This window comes from Sturnus vulgaris, chromosome 2, assembly GCF_052056855.1.
Source record: "Sturnus vulgaris isolate bStuVul1 chromosome 2, bStuVul1.hap1, whole genome shotgun sequence".
NCBI lineage: Eukaryota > Metazoa > Chordata > Aves > Passeriformes > Sturnidae > Sturnus > Sturnus vulgaris.
Window position 1 is genome coordinate 31867938 of NC_142244.1, and position 17597 is coordinate 31885534.

The 17597-nt window shown below is 49.7% G+C and overlaps 2 protein-coding genes and 1 non-coding gene across 6 annotated transcripts; all 3 read left to right on the top strand.

Annotated features, from left to right (window-relative positions):
• The first annotated feature begins 16 nt into the window (after positions 1 to 16).
• C2H12orf57 (chromosome 2 C12orf57 homolog) lies at positions 17 to 960 on the top strand. Its single transcript, XM_014884232.2, has 3 exons — positions 17 to 280; positions 387 to 563; positions 644 to 960. Exons 1-3 carry the CDS (start codon positions 223 to 225, stop codon positions 790 to 792), a joined length of 384 nt encoding a protein of 127 aa, XP_014739718.1. The 5' UTR covers positions 17 to 222; the 3' UTR covers positions 793 to 960.
• LOC148224703 (U7 small nuclear RNA) lies at positions 22 to 82 on the top strand. Its single transcript, XR_015802017.1, has one exon. It is a non-coding gene; the product is annotated as a U7 small nuclear RNA (small nuclear RNA).
• Positions 961 to 1916: 956 nt separating the features above from the next.
• On the top strand, positions 1917 to 15744 carry PTPN6 (protein tyrosine phosphatase non-receptor type 6). Of its 4 annotated transcripts, XM_088159087.1 has the most exons (16): positions 1917 to 2024; positions 2220 to 2321; positions 7305 to 7427; positions 7738 to 7932; positions 10022 to 10241; positions 10994 to 11110; positions 11283 to 11399; positions 11792 to 11888; positions 12260 to 12339; positions 12431 to 12580; positions 12695 to 12826; positions 13077 to 13231; positions 13514 to 13581; positions 13948 to 14099; positions 14818 to 14915; positions 15022 to 15744. In XM_088159087.1, exons 2-16 carry the CDS (start codon positions 2308 to 2310, stop codon positions 15128 to 15130), a joined length of 1827 nt encoding a protein of 608 aa, XP_088015213.1. In that variant the 5' UTR covers positions 1917 to 2024; positions 2220 to 2307; the 3' UTR covers positions 15131 to 15744. The 4 variants fall into 4 exon arrangements, with proteins under 4 accessions (XP_088015213.1, XP_088015212.1, XP_088015211.1 ...); XM_088159086.1 differs by lacking the exon at positions 1917 to 2024 and having other exon boundaries at positions 2206 to 2321; XM_088159089.1 differs by lacking the exons at positions 1917 to 2024; positions 2220 to 2321 and adding an exon at positions 6720 to 7053.
• Positions 15745 to 17597: the final 1853 nt, after the last annotated feature.

The window sequence follows — 17597 nt, forward strand, 5'->3', positions numbered from 1 at the left end:
TCGCACGGGCGGTAGTCTTGGCAGTGATTTCAGCTCTTTTAGAATTTGTCCAGCAGGTTTCCCGCCTTCGCGGGAAGCCGCTCCCACAGACCGGTGCACTGGCAGAGCAGAGGAGGGCGGGAATGCGCAGGCGCGCAGGGGCTGGGACGAGCCGGCGGGGGCTAGGCTGTGGCGGCTGCCCGCTCCGCCGGGCCCCGTGCTGCGCCCTGACCGCTGCTCTTCATGGCGGCCTCCGCGCAGCCTTCTGTGCCGCCGGCGCTGAGCGCGGAACAGGCGAAGGGTGAGTGCGGGAGGTTCTGTCTCCCGGGCAGGCCGCCGCAGTAGTGCCCGTGTCGAGTACCTGGATGCGGGAGGCCGGCGGGCGGCTGAGTGCCCGTGTCCCGCAGCGGTGCTGGCGGAGGTGATCAAGGCGTTCGGGGCGCCTGAAAACGCGCAGCGCATGGAGGAGGCTCGGGACAACGCCTGCAATGACATGGGCAAGATGCTGCAGTTCCTTCTGCCCGTGGCCACGCAGATCCAGCAGGACGTGATCAAGGCCTACGGCTTCAGCAGCGACGGCGAAGGTGGGTTGTTCCCCCTCCGGACGGGATGCTCCGCGCCCGCCGAGGCAGCGGGGCGTCCCGCCCACCCCCTTTCCTTGCAGGCGTCCTGAAGTTCGCCCGGCTGATCAAGTCCTACGAGTCGCAGGACCCGGAGATCGCCAGCATGTCGGGCAAGCTGAAGGCCATGTTCCTGCCGCCCATGACGCTGCCGCCGCACGGAGCCGGCACCGGCGGTGTTGCTGCCTCCTGAGCCCGCGGAGTTTTGCCGGTGCTCTGGCTGGTGCTCTCCTCCCAAGGAGCAGGTCCTGTCAGCCCTGGGAATGGGGCACTTGTACAAGGGAAACGCGGATCTGGAAGGAACGGGATGCTTCATGCCCACTCGTGTGTCTGCTCGTGAATAAAATGTGTGTTGAAAGTGCCCGTGTTTTATAAATGGCCGTGAGCTCAGCTGAGCTGCTCCCTGGTGCAGAGGCAGGTACAGCAGTGCTCTCTGCATGACACTTGCAATGCTGTTTTGGGAGGCCCAGTATGTACCATGTTCTACAAAAAGGTTTGTGCAGAGCCTCAGCGCGAAGCCCAAGGATCTGATTTTTAGACAGGTATTAAGCACTTTACAAGGGCAAGCATTTTTAGATGTTTGAAGCATACTAGGAAATGTGTCCCTCAACACGATCTAATGCTGTTCAGCAAGTGCTGCAAGTGCCATTGAGGGCCCTGCCCCTAGCAGGGTCAATGGTAATTTACTCCTGCCTCCTCCCGTGCCTGTGGTTGCCTTGTTTTGTGGCTGAATGTTCAATCCAGCATATTATCCGTAATGAAAAAGGCAGCAGAGAGATGCGGCAGGGAGCAGCCAAGCGTGGGAGGGCTGGGCTTGCCCCATTTGGCTGTAACCTGGATTAAAACAATATAAACAACAAGAAATTTTTATCTCAGTTTTTTTGGACTGCAGAGGGATCCACCTAGTTGTACAGCCTTACTCCTTTGCAATGTTTTCATTCCAGTGTGATTAAGAAGGATATCAGGTATGTCTGCTTGTAGCCTCCTGCCCTTTGTCCCTGTTGCCCTTGGAAGAATTGACGTCTTTGGCAATGGGGGGGACAGGGCTGAGAGTGAAGGAGCCAGGCCTAGGAGAGCCTGCAGGGAGCTGCAAGCCAGGTGTGAGGGAGCTGCGTCGGGTTCTGCGTTCTGTGCTCTCAGTTACAAACCGGGCAGGAATGCAGCCAGCGAGGGCGTGAGCTCAGTGGATGGGAGGCAGGAAGAGAGTCGGTCCCTTCCGTCTCCATCTACCTCTCCGAGCTAGGCCTTAGCCTTCCCCCACCCCTCTGATTATTCATTAACTACAGTCCAGGAAGTGCTTTTCAAATGGTGAAAATTAAGCCCTCGGCTTGAGGCCTGAGGTTTGCCTGACCTGGAGCTACCTTCTTCTTAGTCGGCCTGGGAGCAGGCGGAGTTCGGGGCTTCGCCTGTGTGGATCAGGCACAGGTGAGTCACGGGAGGTGCTGCACCCGCAAGCACTGCCAGCTGCTGCTCCAGCACCTCGGCGCTCACCGCCATGAGCATCCAGCCCTGCCGGGAGGGTGCCAGGACACCTCTCCTCTATCAAGGTCTTTGATCTCTCTCCCAAATCCGTCTGGAGATCCTTTCTTGGTAATTGCAATATTGCTTTATTTTCTTTAGTAGGACCCCCTTGATTGAGGGCTGTGGTACTTCCTCCATCAGCTCCTGTCAGTCCTCCATCAGTGGGGATCTGAGAGACAAGACCCTGATGCCATCCCGTGGGTGAGTGCTGTGAATGCTAGTTAGGGCAAGAAAACAAGAGTTGTTGATGAGAAAAATAAAAATATCAGCAGTAGGAGTCAGGCACAGAAGGGAAAAACCCCCACTTTCTAATCGGAGCTGCCTGTTAGAGATAGCCAGAGGACCTACCCTCTGGTAGGGGTAGCTGGAGGACTGGAGCTCGCTGTGCTTTACATTGTTACTGTTGCTCCTTCTTACTTGGATAACCCAGCAAGCAAGGTTTGCGGTTCCTCTGCCACCCTGCAGCTGCAGCATCTCTGAATGGTTTTGCAGGGAGAGATTTCAGCTGTCTGGCCTTTTCTTTTTACCTGGTTATTCCTCTATTTGCTGCAGTCTTTCTAGCCGTTTGTGGAACAAAAAGCAGGACATACAGTCCTCACAGTCAGTCCAAACAGGCACCCTGCTCTGGAGACTGCCATGGCAGGGTGTCAGGAAATGGGATTCACACTGGCATTACTCTGTGGTAAGAATTTAGGCAACCACCGTAGTCCAGCACTGTCCTGGAGCCCTATCGCCTGATGGAGAGCGTGTGGCTTTGGCAAGTCACAGGAAGATGGTCCATCTGCCCATTCCCAGGCAGCCTTTGCTCTGTGCTAATGACTGAACTACAATGGAGTTCCGTACAGAACAGCAAAACCTCCTGTCTGAAATCATCCCAGTGCTGAGATTTAGAAGTAACGAATGCAATGCTCATTCTCAAAAAGGGCTCCAAATTAGCTTCCCCCCACGTGAGTGAAGCATGGAACAATAGAGTTATCTGAGCAAGAGGGTACACAGTATAATGGGGAAAGCAATGAAGGGGGTACTAAAAAAACTGCCAGCATCTGCTTTTGTAAATGCAAATATGGTCCTGTAAAACCGGAGGGTTTTGAGGGCCTTAGCAAACTTGTGGATAAGGCAGGTCTGGCCAGTACAGTTTACTTGGATTTAAAGAATTTGACAAGATTTTCTCATCAAAATCTTTAAATTAGGCTGAAATAATGTAATTTTAGGAAAAAAAAGTTTTCTTGAGTGAAGGATTACTAGAGAATAGTAAATGGAAGGTGGGAATTAGCCCCATTAATTCCCATTAATGGGAATTAATCCCATTTTTACAGCAAAGGGAAGTCATCTGTGGTCAGATCACAGGGGCCTAATCTGAAATACACACTGTTCAGTATATTCCCAAGTGACCTGGGAGTACAGCTTGGTAAGGTGAGAAAATTGGATGATGGTAGAAAGTTATTCAGGATAATAGCATGGGAGTTGACTTGTGAATAATTTCGGAAAGACCTAATGGCAGTGAATGAGTGGGCAGTAGAACAGCAGATGAAAAGGCTTATATAAAACAATGTTCATAAAGAAAAATAATTAAAAATTTGCATCTAAAACAATAACTCTGAACTAATTGTAACCTCTCTGGAGTGAGACTTTGATTATAGAAGTCCATGCAATTGTTGGCTTAATGCTTGGTTGTGGTGAACATCAGAAATCATAACTGTCCATGACTCACCAGTATTTTGAACACCACAGTTCTGTGCCCATCTCTTCACTCTTATCTCCAAATCAAAATGCCAGAATTGGAAATATCTTGAGAGGGACAGCAAAGGTGGTCAGAGGTGTAGAATAGTTCTGTACAAAAAGAACCCCTTAGTAGGGCTGGAATCTTCAGCCTGGCAAAAAATTGAGGATGGATATGGATGTTTCAGGTCTGTTACCAGAGCAGCTTGGAGAAGGGTGGGGGAAACAGGAATCACCCACTGATTTTCCTTTCTTTATAACACCAGGTGTTAAAAAAGAGGCAGGGAGCAGGTTTTAAGCGAGTCAAAGGAGGGGGTGTTTCTGTAACTGAGCAATGGAACTGTTTGCCAAAGGATGCAAAATTTGTTATGCATTTGACAGTTGACTACAAGTAGCTGCTAATAGAGGCTTAGGAAGTACAAAGGCAAAAGAAACTCTATACATAATCTTTCTCTCTGCTCTTCCTTTGACAACCATTTTGACCTCTGGATTGCCTAGTCCCACCACCAGCACACAGCAGAACTCACCCCAAAACTAGCTCAGGTGGCTCAGAGCCTTGTTCGGGTGAGTTCTGACACCTACCAGGGTGGAGGCTCCTCAGCTGCTCTGGGGACCCGTGGCAAGTGCTGAACCCTGCCTTGAGGGGAAGCATGTGTGCAGTTTTTCCTCTTACCTAACCAGAATTTCCCTTGCTGTAAGTGGTGCCTGTTACCACTTGTCCTTTTGTTGTGTCCCGTAAAAAAGAGCCTGACTCATCATCTCTAAACCTCCATGGCCCCTTTTAGGTCGTCTCAGACGAGTGTTCAATCCCTCTTATGCATCTTTTCTTCAAGCTGAATAAGCCCAGCTTGCTCCCTGCTATGCTGCAGACTCTTCACTCTGCTAGTGGCATTATGCTGAATCCTTTCTAGTTTCTCAGGGCCTTTTCTTCTTGCAACAATCCAGATGTGTGCGTCTTTTAATTAGCTATTTCATTTATCTTCTGCTGTAAATTTGTTACTGTGCTAGCTGTGGCCTGGTTCCATGAGGGATTTACAAGATGAGGTTCTAACACCTGTGTTGTGCTGGAAGCCAAACAGTGTAAGAGTAGTCTCTTTGCTGAAATCTCTTGACCTCTTAATTATATTAAAAAAGTGTTTCAGTGGCTCAGTTATAGTCTTATTATATTTAGTGGCTCATCTGTTCCATGCTGCAGCCATTTGGCAGAGCGACCTCAAAGATATCAATTGGTGGTTTCTCTACAGTGACATTTCCCTCCCTTACTGGTAGTTTCTAATTAGATGGCCCAGATCAAAGACACCAGGGCAGCTGCATGCATCCACTCTTTTCCTAAAATGAAAGCAAGCAGAAGTATAAACTCATCCTGTAAATTATGTGATACGGGATTTGTGTCCACAAAAATACTGTCAAGAGATTACACTGCACCCTGTAGCTTGTCCTTCTGGAGGATACTGAGTTACATGGCATAAGTGCTCTCTCACCCTTTCTTATTCTGGTCTGGGCTCTTTGCTACCTCGTTCTTTCTCTGTTCCCTTGTGTCCAACTAAAGTTCAGTTATTCAGACAGGTTTTCTCCTTCAGTCAGTGTAGGGTGCTGGGGTGCCTAAGTTTTGGTTTTCATCTGCCTTGGCTTCATATTAACTCAGCATACTCTAATACTCTTTTGATATCAGGAATTTTTTTTTTGGCCCTTCTCCCTGGAAGTTCCTGCCTTTTCTCCCTTAGCTATAAACAACACTTGTTTCCTATTCCTGATAGACTGATTCCGGTGCCATCTTTCAGGTGCAACTTCTACAACTTTGTGCAGGAATTGTTCCCTTGAGCTGGTCCTGTGCATTTAAAATCTCCTTGGTTTTTAGTATCAGTTCTAAGACAGTACCTCTGGCTGCCTGCAGCTCACCGCACCCCATGTGCATGAAACCAGAAGCATTTCTAAGGAAACTGTTGTAGGTGCCTCATTGCCTTTCTAGCAATGAAGTTTAGCTTCCCACTCGTTTCTCCTGTACTTCCTTTGTTGCTGGTTTCTGTCTTGGCCGTGAGTTTTTGTCTAGGTCTTAGCTAGCAGCCTGTTCATCTTTTTGCAGGATTTCCCAGTCTGGTGGTGTGTGGGGAAGTCTGCAATGAGTTCTTGCTGTTGCTGCTTCCCACACCACACAGGGTAACTGAGATGGCCCTAGGGAAAAGTCAGGCTCCTTTCCCAGTTGGATTGCACTCTTAGGCCACTGCTTAGCTCCCATTCTTTCACCAGACCTGCAGACCTTGAAGCTAGTGTTGTGGTCAAGGTAGTCAAGGGCCACAGCTGGAAGCAGCTAGGTGGCTGGAATGGTTTTCCTTATTTTTGTACTTGGCTGTCCTGGTTGTCAGCTTTGGCCTCAGTATGGGGTGCTGGGATTTTGAAGGTCCTCGGCTCAGCTCCCTCAGTGCTGTTTGGGCTCCCTGTAGGTAGTAGCTGTTTGTAGCTGGTCACTGCCTGCCTTCCTGGGCAGCTTCACCACCCTCTCCCAATCTCCCCATCCCTTTTGAGCTACCACTGCCTGTGGCAGGCTGGTTTCAGGCAGTCACAGCTGTGCTCAGAGCACTAGCCTGGACCTTGAAGTCTGCAGCTCTGGGTTCATACAGATTCCCCCTTGTGAGTGTACAGAGCATGTAGGACATTTGGGACCATTTATGTTGGTCATTGGCCTTTTGGAGGAAAAGGGGAACAGAGGACGTGCAGAACTGAGTTTTGTGAACAAGGCCAGAACCCAAGAGGCGTGCAAAGAGTCAGCTCTTGTGTGCTAAAGACAGAGGCCCAAAAATAATAGGGGCTATGGGGAGGAAAGACACAAAAGGAGAAGCAGAAGTGTATGCAAAGCAGCTTGGGGCTGCGGAGTGGATGGCTCAGAGCGCTTCCTGTTCCCGGAGCCGTGCGTGTCCTGCTGTGTACGGGCTCGCGCCTGCCCGTGCCCAGCAGCACTGCACAGTGGGCCAGAGAGCAAGGCACGTCTCCAGGAGAAGGTGGCTGGGGAGAGTCTGAATGGACTAACAGCAGACTTCAGGAGAGATACATGGCCAGCTCCCAAGAGGCGCAGGAGCAGTTTTGTGTTGGGTGCCCCAGCACAGACCTCCGACTTCCCTTTCCTTTCCAGCGCAAACTGATTTTTCATCTGTGTTTTTTGGGTTGCTTTGGTGGCAGCCACTTGGCTGCCTCTTCTTTCTCCTTCCACAATGGTGAGGTAAGAGGGTCTGAGAGGTCTGTGTGTGTATGGAATGGGACCGAGGAAGTAAGATGGATCTGGGAAGGGATGGCCCTGGAAGCATTATCTCTAATGGGAACTGTCCATAGGCTTGGGGAGGCATTGGGCAGAAGGGGTGTTGTTGCTGGTTTTCACCTAGGGATGCTGACCGGGAACCATTCTTCACCCTACAAATCAGTAGTGCCTGGCCATTTTTATTCACTTGGTCTTGCTTTTATTTTCTCTGCTAGGTGGTTTCACCGTGACCTGAGTGGGCTGGAAGCTGAGGCCTTACTGAAGGGACGAGGTGTCCATGGGAGCTTCCTGGCCAGACCCAGTCGGAGGAATCAGGGGGATTTTTCTCTTTCAGTCCGGTTAGTAACTTGGACCCCAGCTTCTCTTTTCAATGTTACATACACAGATTGCCTTGATCCTTGCATGTCCCGTGGCATCTTCTTCATCCTGTCTCTATTCCTTTAGGTTCTTTTTAAGCTGTAAAACAACCTCAGATTGCCAGCATCTTCTAGAGCCTCCCTCAAGCTGCCCAAGGAGCTTCTCTTTCCAGCTTCTTGTCTCCATTCGTGAGGGTGGCTTACTCTGGTTCTATGGTGGGAGGTAGTGCAGGACACTTTTCTGCCCCTTTTCCAACCACCTCATTGGACTACCCTGTGCTTTATTCCACAGGGTTGGTGATCAGGTAACCCACATCCGCATCCAGAATACTGGGGATTTCTATGACCTGTATGGAGGGGAGAAGTTTGCCACCTTGTCAGAACTGGTGGAGTACTACACACAGCAACAGGGCTCGCTGCAGGACAAAGATGGAACCATCATCGACTTGCGATACCCGCTCAACTGTTCTGACCCCACGACAGAGAGGTACAGGGACAGCAAGGCAGCTGCTGTGTCTGTGAGGAGGGGTTTCATGGCCTCTTTTCTGTCCTGCCTGCATCCCCAGAGCAAATCCTGCAAAAAGCGCCTCCTGCCTTTCTTAGCTTCCTATGTGTCCATGGGGGCAGCATCCCCAGGAGTGGCCGTGCGTACCTTGATCCATCACAGCAGACCTAATAGGCTCTATTTTTACTTCTGGTTTCCGGTTGCCTTTGCTATTTTTAAACTGTTTCTGAAAGCAAAGGTTGTGGTGTCCGCTATGGGTCTGCAGTGGTCTGTGGAGAGAGACGTTGTGTGGAAGCTCTCAGTCTTGCTCCAAACCTCCTTGGTTATTCTAGGCCTGGATGACTCACGTAGCTGAGAGCAGGACCATGTTCCCCTGCTATTCCTGGCCTGCTTAGTCTCCTTCCTGTCCCCGCTTTGCATGTGTCTCTGACACCAAGTTCCTAAATCAAATCAGGTGGTTTTGCCCTTGTATTTTGCTTTCAGGCCCTTTGAGGCAGCTCAGGGGAGCTGTCATGCCCTGCTCTGGGGTGGACAAATCCTTCTTGCACAGGTCCTCTTTGGGCACCTGGGAGCAGGGAGCAGAGATGCCCTGGGCCGAAACATCAGGGTACACCCCAGCTTGCTCTGGGGTCAGGCTGCAGAGGCTGCAGGTCTGCTGCTGGCTGTCCTCTCCAGTCAAGGCCATTGCATCGTGGCCCTGCAGCTTCCTCCCTTCCTTCTGCGGTTGGAAACTTACCCCCTCCCCCTGGCAGGCTCTTACGAAAGCTCCTCTCACTCTCTCCCCAAGTGATTTTCCATCACGTGGCTTTGAAGAGCTGGGCTTTGCTGGGGGAGGGAGGAACGGGACCCATTAACCCCATCCTACCTGTGGAGGGGAGGTTGGGAGACCTCTTTGATGAGCAGGAGGGGCCAACCGATCCCAAGGTGGCATCTGAGCACATGGTGGCTGAACAATTCTCTGAGAGGAGGTTCAGAAATTAATGACAGCTGTACACTGAGAGTCACCAGCTGCTTCTTGCAGTGCATGAGCTGAGGGTCAACAAAAGTTACTTGCTGAGGCCAGTAACTGTGTGAACTTCTTGCTATATGTGGAGCAACTCCTTGCTCTACCAGATGCAAAGGAGAACGAATGAATGCCCCCAGCTGCCTCTGTGACTGGGCTGTGGCCTCCTGAACTCCATCTCGGTTTTTGAGAACAAATAGCCCCCTAACAATGTGAAGTTTGCCAGTACCATGCCAGGCCTTCCCTGTTAGCTGTTCCATGGGAAGTAAATCTGTTCCCACATCCCCATGGCAAGGCAGGGAACACCTTGGTCAAATGGGGATGATGCCATGGGGAGCTTGTGCTAGGAGGAGAGAAGGAGCTGGTGGGTGTTTGCATTGAGGACAGGAATGTACACATTCCTGGTGCTCACCCCCGTGGCCAGGGTGATTGCTGCAGTGTGATGTGCCCAGAGAATGGGAATTATCCTTTGAATGAAGAGGTGACTGAGTTTCAGAGAGAGGAATTGCTGAAATGGTTCTTTAGTGAATCTGATCGCAACACAACTATCTGGGTGCTGCTAAATCTGATGGGAGAGTTTCTGACTCGGTGGGGGCTTATTTTTGTTTCCCCTGTGTTTGAGTTTCCAGACCCCCTTGCAGCAGTAAGGCAACAACCCCAATAATACTGTGAGGTGCTGAAACACACAGACTACCCTCTCCCGACTGATGTTCCAGGCAGAAAGTATCACCTGTGCCTGTGTGTGTGTCACACAATGGATCACACTTGGTGCTTTCCCACTGTGTCCTCTGGTACCAGCCTTCTGCTCCCTAGGTCCCTTCTGCCTCCACCTTCTTTTTCACCCTTTTCACACCTTTTCCTCTTCTGGCCAGCTCTTCACCTTCTGTCTTCTCTGCTTTTCCCAAGATCCTGCTCTTCCTTCCCTCTCTCATTCCTTCCTCTCTGTCTCCCCCTTCCTTTCTTCCTCCCTCACCCTTCCCCAGTGTTGCTGTTCTTCACTCATCAGCTCAAGGATATCCACTTCCTGCATCTCCACCTCTTTTCCGACCCTCTCTTGTTTTTTCTTAGGTGGTACCATGGGCATCTGTCAGGCCCTGCAGCTGAGTCACTGCTCCAGGCCAAAGCTACCCCTTGGACCTTCTTGGTGCGGGAGAGCCTCAGCAAACCTGGGGACTTTGTCTTGTCTGTCCTCACTGACCAGCCTAAACCTGGGTCTGATGCTCCAGCTGGGGCAACCGGTGCCTCTGGGAGTCGGCTCAAAGTCACACACATCAAAATCATGTGTGAGGTGAGCAGTGGGAGGGCAGAAGGAGAGGCGGTGGTCTGATGGATGTTACTGAAATGGCTGTCACAATTTCTCCCATTTCTTTCATGTGGGATGAGGAGATTCCAAGGAGAGAATGCAACTGACCTTAAATGAGATTAGAGTGCAATACACCTTCTCTGGGCTTTGATTCACCAAGAGCACTGTGCCATGAACTCTGTGTGCTCAGGGCAAACTCCTCTGACCTCCCTGCCAGAAGAAATGCTTTCTTAGATGGTGCCTATGGATCTGCACCCCAGCACTGCCTTTTTCCTGAGCATCATCAGCTTTGTCTATGGGACAGGTGGAGAGAGTGGGGGCTGTGCAGCCTGGAGAAAGCTTTGGGGAGATCCCACAGCACCTTCCAGTACTTAAAGGAGGCTCATGAGAAAGCTGGAGAGGGACTTTTTATAAGGGCATGGAGTGATTAGAGCAAGAAGGAATACTTTCAAACTGAAAGAGGGCAGGTTTAGATGAGATATTAGGAAAAAATACTTTACGGTGAGGTTGGTGAGGTACTGGCAGTTTCCCAGAGAAACTGTGGATGCTCCATCCCTAGAAGTGTTTGAGGTGAGGCTAGAGGGGGCTCTGGGCAACCCAGTCTAGTGGAAGATGCCCCTGCCCTTGGCAGGGGGTTTGGAATTAGCTGCCCTTTATGATGCCTTCCAACCCAAACTATTCCATGATTCTGTTATGAATGTTATGAGTGAGACATTACACATTCTTCCTCTGTTTAGAATGGGCGCTACACAGTTGGAGGTGCTGAGATGTTTGACAGCTTGACAGATCTGGTGGAGCACTTCAAGAAGATTGGAATTGAGGAGATGTCTGGCTCCTTTGTGTACCTGAAGCAGGTAAGTCCACTTCCCTGGTTTTTTACGGACCCTTTGGAGGGACTGATTTGCTGTATGTTTCTGCTTTATATCCCTTTCCTTCTTCTTTCCATAGTGCACAGAGCACACTTTGCTCTCCAGCAGCATCTCTCTCTCTCTCTCTCTCTCACCAATTGTGTTTTCACATCCCCAGCCCTACTATGCTACGAGGGTGAATGCTGCTGACATTGAGAACAGAGTGCAGGAGCTGAACAAGAAGACAAGTCTGTCTGAGGAGACGTCCAAGGCTGGATTCTGGGAGGAATTTGATGTAAGAAACTGCTGGGTGACATTATTTAGCTTTTTGGGAATTCTGCATGCACCACCTCATTCTCCACCCTCGATTTCTTCCGGTACACAAATTTCTTGTGTGTCTTGTCAATTTCTTTCTGAAAGAAGTCTCTATTTGGAACCAGTTTCCCTGGGGAATAAGTCTCATCTTTAAGTGAACTCAGTGATGTACTTTTTTATGGTTGGGAGAGTGAGTCACCAAGACAGTAAGGGTACAGACCTTGGACTTCTCAAGCCTAGGTTTTGTTTTCACTTCTCTGCTCCACCGCAGCATGCCCACGTGTCATCAGAGCCACCACTGTGCCTCCTAGTGCCCATCTTCCCTGTCACAGATTGTGACCTTGCCATGACTATTCTTTCTTCTGCTCTCAGAGCCTGCAAAAACAGGAAGCCAAGCACCTGTTTGACCGTCATGAGGGCCAGAGACCTGAAAATAAGAGCAAGAACCGATACAAGAACATACTGCCCTGTGAGTCTTGCTTCTCCACTATAAAAAAAAACAAATGGACACAGACAGGCAACGAAGAGCCATCCTTGCCTCAGCCCACTCTGTCCTCCAGAGCAGGTTACAAGGTGTATGGCACTGAGGATTTAAGAGCTGATGAGGGAGGTCACAGCCTTTTCCTGTCCTTAAGGAAGGAGGGTGGGGTGCATCAGACTCATTAGCTTCTGTGGTCCATCACAGAGAGTGAGATTGGTCTGAACCCAGAGAGGGAAAGCTGAGAATACGGGGCATGCACTGGGAATCATGACTGAGGTGGCACAGGACAGTGAGGGAACTCCTTGTGGCTGTGCATGGAGTATCTCATTGCACTGTTCATTCTTTCACTGCACCCACAGTTGATCACTCTAGAGTCATCCTCCAGGGAAGGGACCCAAATATACCCGGATCTGACTACATCAATGCCAACTATGTCAAGGTGAGATTCTTGAAAGATGGCTGTGTGCCCAAAGCAGGGGAAGGCCTGCCTATTCCTGCAGCCCTCTTGACCCTCCCCTGTCCTCACTCAGAACACCCTGATCAGCCCAGACGAGTGCACCAAGACCTACATTGCCAGCCAGGGCTGCCTGGATGCCACAGTCAATGACTTGTGGCAAATGGTGTGGCAGGAGAACACACGCATTATTGTGATGACAACACGGGAGGTAGAAAAAGGCAGAGTAAGTAGCAGTCTGGAGGTGTCTCTTTTCTCTTTTCCCTTTCAACCGTTGCTCTGCTTTTTCTCTCTGTCCTGCCTTCTGCCCATCCTCACCCTGCCCTCTCTTCCCACACAGAACAAATGTGTGCCTTACTGGCCAGAGCTTGGCAGCACGAAGGAGTACGGGCCCTACCTTGTGCAGAACACTGGGGAGCACGATGCACTGGAGTACAAACTCCGGCACCTTTGCGTGTGCCCGAAGGATAATGTGAGTGTGTCTGACCGCCACCATACACCTAAACCTGGGAACTGCTGGGTGCTGTGATGATGCTGCTGTTTTATCATTCTTGGGGCTGCTGTTCCCACCTGGTTTGGGCTGGAATCACACTGGTAGAATCACCAAGAAGTATGCAGAAGACAGAGATTCTCTCTGGCTTCAGACTCGCCTCTCCCTGGGACAGAGGCCAGGGACAGGGCTGGGTTGCAGTTTTACCAGTGGGGTGCTTTGCTTTTCTTAGAGCAAGGCTGTGCGTGAGATCTGGCACTACCAATACCTGAGCTGGCCTGACCATGGTGTTCCCAGTGAGCCGGGAGGAGTCCTCAGCTTCCTCGACCAGATAAACCAGAAGCAAGAGAGCATCCCCAACGCAGGGCCTATTCTGGTACACTGCAGGTTGGTACAGAGGCTGGAGTTCGAAGCATCCTCCATCCCTTATCTAGGGTGAGATACAGAAAGTCTGCTGTACCTCAGGACTTGTGAGTCAAGCATATGCCAGTCCCCGTATTTGCTTTTTTCCTCTTTGATGCCCCCACACCAAACTCTCTACCTGTTGAACCCATGACTCTTGTGGCATTGCTGAACAGCTGCTACAAGAGCCTCATGCTTCCCCAGAAGTAGCTGCATTTTGTTTCAGGAGCTGTCTTGCTCTGACCTCTGCTTGTCCTCTCCTTGCAGTGCTGGGATTGGCCGCACTGGGACTATCATCGTCATTGATATGATAGTGGAAACAATCTCCACCAAGGGTAAGAGGACCCCAAAGGATCTCAACATAAACTGGGCTTTGCCTTTAAGTTCAGCTGCAAAGGGGTGAAAACTGTCAGGTATCAGTGGGAGAAGATCCTGCTATGGCCCTAAAAAAGTTGTTCTGCTGGATCTCTGTACCATATCCACTGCTTATGGCTTCAGCTTTCCCTGAACTTTGGCTCTTCCTCCAAGGCCAGACATGAAAGATACTGAGCAGGGGGAGAGATATGAGGTCCATACAGGAATAAAGAGTATGGAAGGAGGTGGAAACTTCTTGACTGCCCTCCACTGTGGCCGCTTTTGGTATAGAACTGGGAGAGGGGACAGTGAACATGTCTGTAAACTTTCCTGGTGCTCCTTGCTAGGGCTGGACTGCGACATTGACATCCAGAAGACCATCCAGATGGTGAGGGCTCAACGATCTGGGATGGTGCAGACAGAGGCCCAGTACAAGTTCATCTATATGGCCATCTGCCAGTTCATAGAGACAACCAAGAAAAAGCTGGAAGTTATCCAGGTGAGAGAAAAGAGGCTCTTACTCCCCTATGAGCCTGCATGGTGCTGGCTCTGAGCCCAAGTGCTCTGTTTCACAAGCTTTAAGCTAACACTGACACCTACACAGACTACAATGGTGCAGTAAGATCTGTGTCCCTGTTCCTCTCTTCTGGTACTTTTAAATGCAGGGGACAAGTTCATTAGCAGCTGAAGTACCAATCCCTTCTGAACTGCTAGACAGCAGTTAAATTTTAATGCAGTTACCTCAGCTATGTTCTGAATAACATCACCAAGTGCTGTTTTGTTACAAACTTAGTTTTAGGACAAACACTTTCCTTGCCTCTTCTTTCCTCTTTGTCTTTCACATCCCTATTTTGCAGCTGCAAGATCTTTTCCTGCTATTTGGTAAGTGGTGGCTTTTCTCTCTCCTTGTAGCCTCTGGCAGCATGCTGTAGCTCCTGCTGTTTCAATATTCTCTAGCTGAAATTCGGCACTTTTAGGCGTTCTGGTGCCTACAGAGACTTGTTGCCCCACTGTTGCCTCCTGTACGAGGCTGCATTTGCAGCTGCTGCTCACCTCTGGCAGTGGACAGTGTGCTGAGCACACTGAATTTCCACAGTCCACCAACTTCCACTGAGATCCTGGCACTAAGTGGGATTGAACAGCCAGAATTCTTCCCCAGTGCCTCAAATGCATGTCCCCAGCCACACTCTTCTAAGATTGTTTTTTCTCTCCTGCAGTCTCAGAAAGGGAAGCCAAATGAGTGTGAGTATGGGAACATCGCCTACCCCCCCGCAGTGAGGAATGCACACCCCAAGGTTTCACGAAAACCCTCCAAGTAAGAGCTCACCTAGAGCAGAGACCCAGCTCTGCCTACCACTGGCAAGTCTGCCTGCTGGCTTGGCTGGCTTTTTCCTTTCCTCACTTTTTCCCTGGCCTTACAGGCAGAAAGAGGAGTCAACAGTGTATGAGAACTTGGGGAAAAAGGAGGAGAAGGTGCGGAAACAACGCTCCTCAGAGAAGAAGCTGAAAGGCTCAGTAAAGAAAAAATAATCACACATTGCAGCTAGCCCCATGAGGCTGCAGGACTGAAGCTCACATCCCAGTTGGCCTGTCTCACATTCCTTGCTCTTGGACTGGAACGACGCCTTCCCCTTCTCTTCCATGCCAGATTTCAGTGCCGTGAAGCAGAACACTTTCCAGCTCAGCTGACTGACTCCATGGTCCCTTGCCTGTGCAGGCAAACAGTCTCTTGCTGTCCCCTCATCATCCATTAGCAGGAAAAGGTCACACCCCTCCTATCCTTGCTCCCTGAGCACCAGGGCCCCAACTCATCTTTGCTGTGTCAGCTTCAGTGGAATTCTCAGGGAAGAGCTAAGGAAGTTCAGCCCAGGAGCTACATCTCTGCCCACTGCTGTGAGTTAGAGTTTAGCCTGTTTGTGCTCACTGAAGCCTCAGCTTTTCAAGTGTGGAGATTTTGGCCTGTTTCAGCTCAGCTCCTCTGCAATTCAACAGGAGACTTCCTCTTTCCTTAATACCAACCTTCTGCCTCTCTTACCCTTTTGCTATCTCATCCCTCACCTGGATGCTGTAAATATACCATAATTTGATGCAATGGCTATGTTTTCTTTATTTGTAAATAAATTTGTATTTGTTCTCCTCTCTAATTTCTCTGAGTATTAGCTGTACTCCTGATTTCACCTGCAGACTTGCAAAGACTTAGAAGGATAGATCCACATTAGTTGTCCTGATTCCCTGTTGCCTTCAGGATTCTGAATAGAAGCTGTGACCAATTATGGTGGCTCCTTGCTGTGAGGCTCAAGTGTTGGTGGTCATCAGGGAGGTCTGAGCACAGGAAATCAGGTGGGACGAACTGACAGCTTTTGCACCTAAATTTTACTTGTTGTTTTCAATATGTTTTTGAACAGACAAAGCCACAGCTGCTCTGACCTCATGCTGGTACCAGTGCAGCAGCCTGGTCCAAAGGCTTCCGGAGCCCCTTTCCCACCACAATTTATATACAATACATCGGGAGGAAGGACACTGATTGCCAGTAAGCTTTAAACCAGGAATCCAGAGATTTTATCTGTTTTTTAAACGTCTTGTGCTCTGCTTAACTAGAGGAAGAAGTCCCTAAAGGCCTCTCTTCTTCCCTGGAGAGCTGAAGTTGGAGTTGCCTGTAAAAAGAGATGGTTGGTTGTAAACAGACATGGTCTTGTGGGTGGCTGTCATGACCATCATGATCATGAAATAGCGGAGTTTAAAATCCTGGTGATAGGAGAAAAACTGTAAGTAAAGCTACTTCCCTGGATGTGGGGAGAGCAGACTTTAGGCTACAGGGAAGCAGTTAGTAAGGTCCCCTGGGAATCTGTTTTAGAGGACAGTGGGGTATACATAAAAGCTGCTCACTTTTTAAGGGCCTCCTTTCAAGAGTACAGGAGCAGGCAATTATAATGTGTCAGAAGTCTAGCCAGTCAGGTGGAGGGCTGGCTTGGCTGAGCAGGGCTCTCCTTCTGCAACTTAGCAGAAAGTGTATGGACTTTGGAAAGGACAGATTGTACAGGAGGCCAGACATGCTCCTTGCCACTCTAGGAAAAAAATGCCCAAGCTCAAGTTGAAGGTGGCTGGTACTGTGGTGAGTAACAATAGGCATTTTCTGCTGTTAACAGCAGAAGACTACAGGAAACCTACTGGTGGGTGACCTCATCCTCGAACCGTGATGAAGCAGAGACAATTTAATGCTGCCTTTGCTTCTTTCTCTAACACTGGTGATATGAAGTCTCCAGAGACCTGGACTGGATGGCCATGGCTGGGGGAGCCATGAACTCCTGACTGGCTTTGAATTTGTATGGGATTTGCTGTTGCAACTGAACACATGTAAGCCTATGGGGCCCAATGGGATTCCTCCCAGGGTACTGAAGAGTTGGCCAATGTAACTGTGAGACCTCTCTCATCATTAATCAACAGTCTTGGGAATCTGTATAAATTGATGTGGAAGCTAGCAAATGCTGTCCTAATTTTCAAGAAAGGCAAAAAAGATCTTGGTAATTACAGGTTAATCAGTCTCACTCGGGTGCCTAGTAAACTGTGGAAAAAATTAGTCTGGAAGCTATCAAGAAAAAAGACTTGAAAGACAACGCAGTCATTGATCAAAGTGTGCACGAATTCTTGAAGGGAAAGTCTTGCCTTACCAACTTAATAACCTTTACAACAAGGTTACCCACGTGGCAGTCAAAGGGGTGCCACATGCGAGGTTTTTTTGGTTTTGGAAAAGCTTTTGATAGTCTCACCATATCTCTCTGGGCAGCGTTCAGTGTACAGCCAGAAGCGTACGCAATTCCATCCACACAAAATTGAAGAACAAAGGCCGGATTCTGCACCCAGAATGCTGTAATCCTGGATGTAAATACAGACTGAGGGATGAGACTGGGGTGCAGCCCTGCAGAAAAGGCTCTGGGCATTTTGAATGATGGCAGGCCCTGCCAGGTGTGTTATGCTGGGGTGCACTAGGCACAGAATA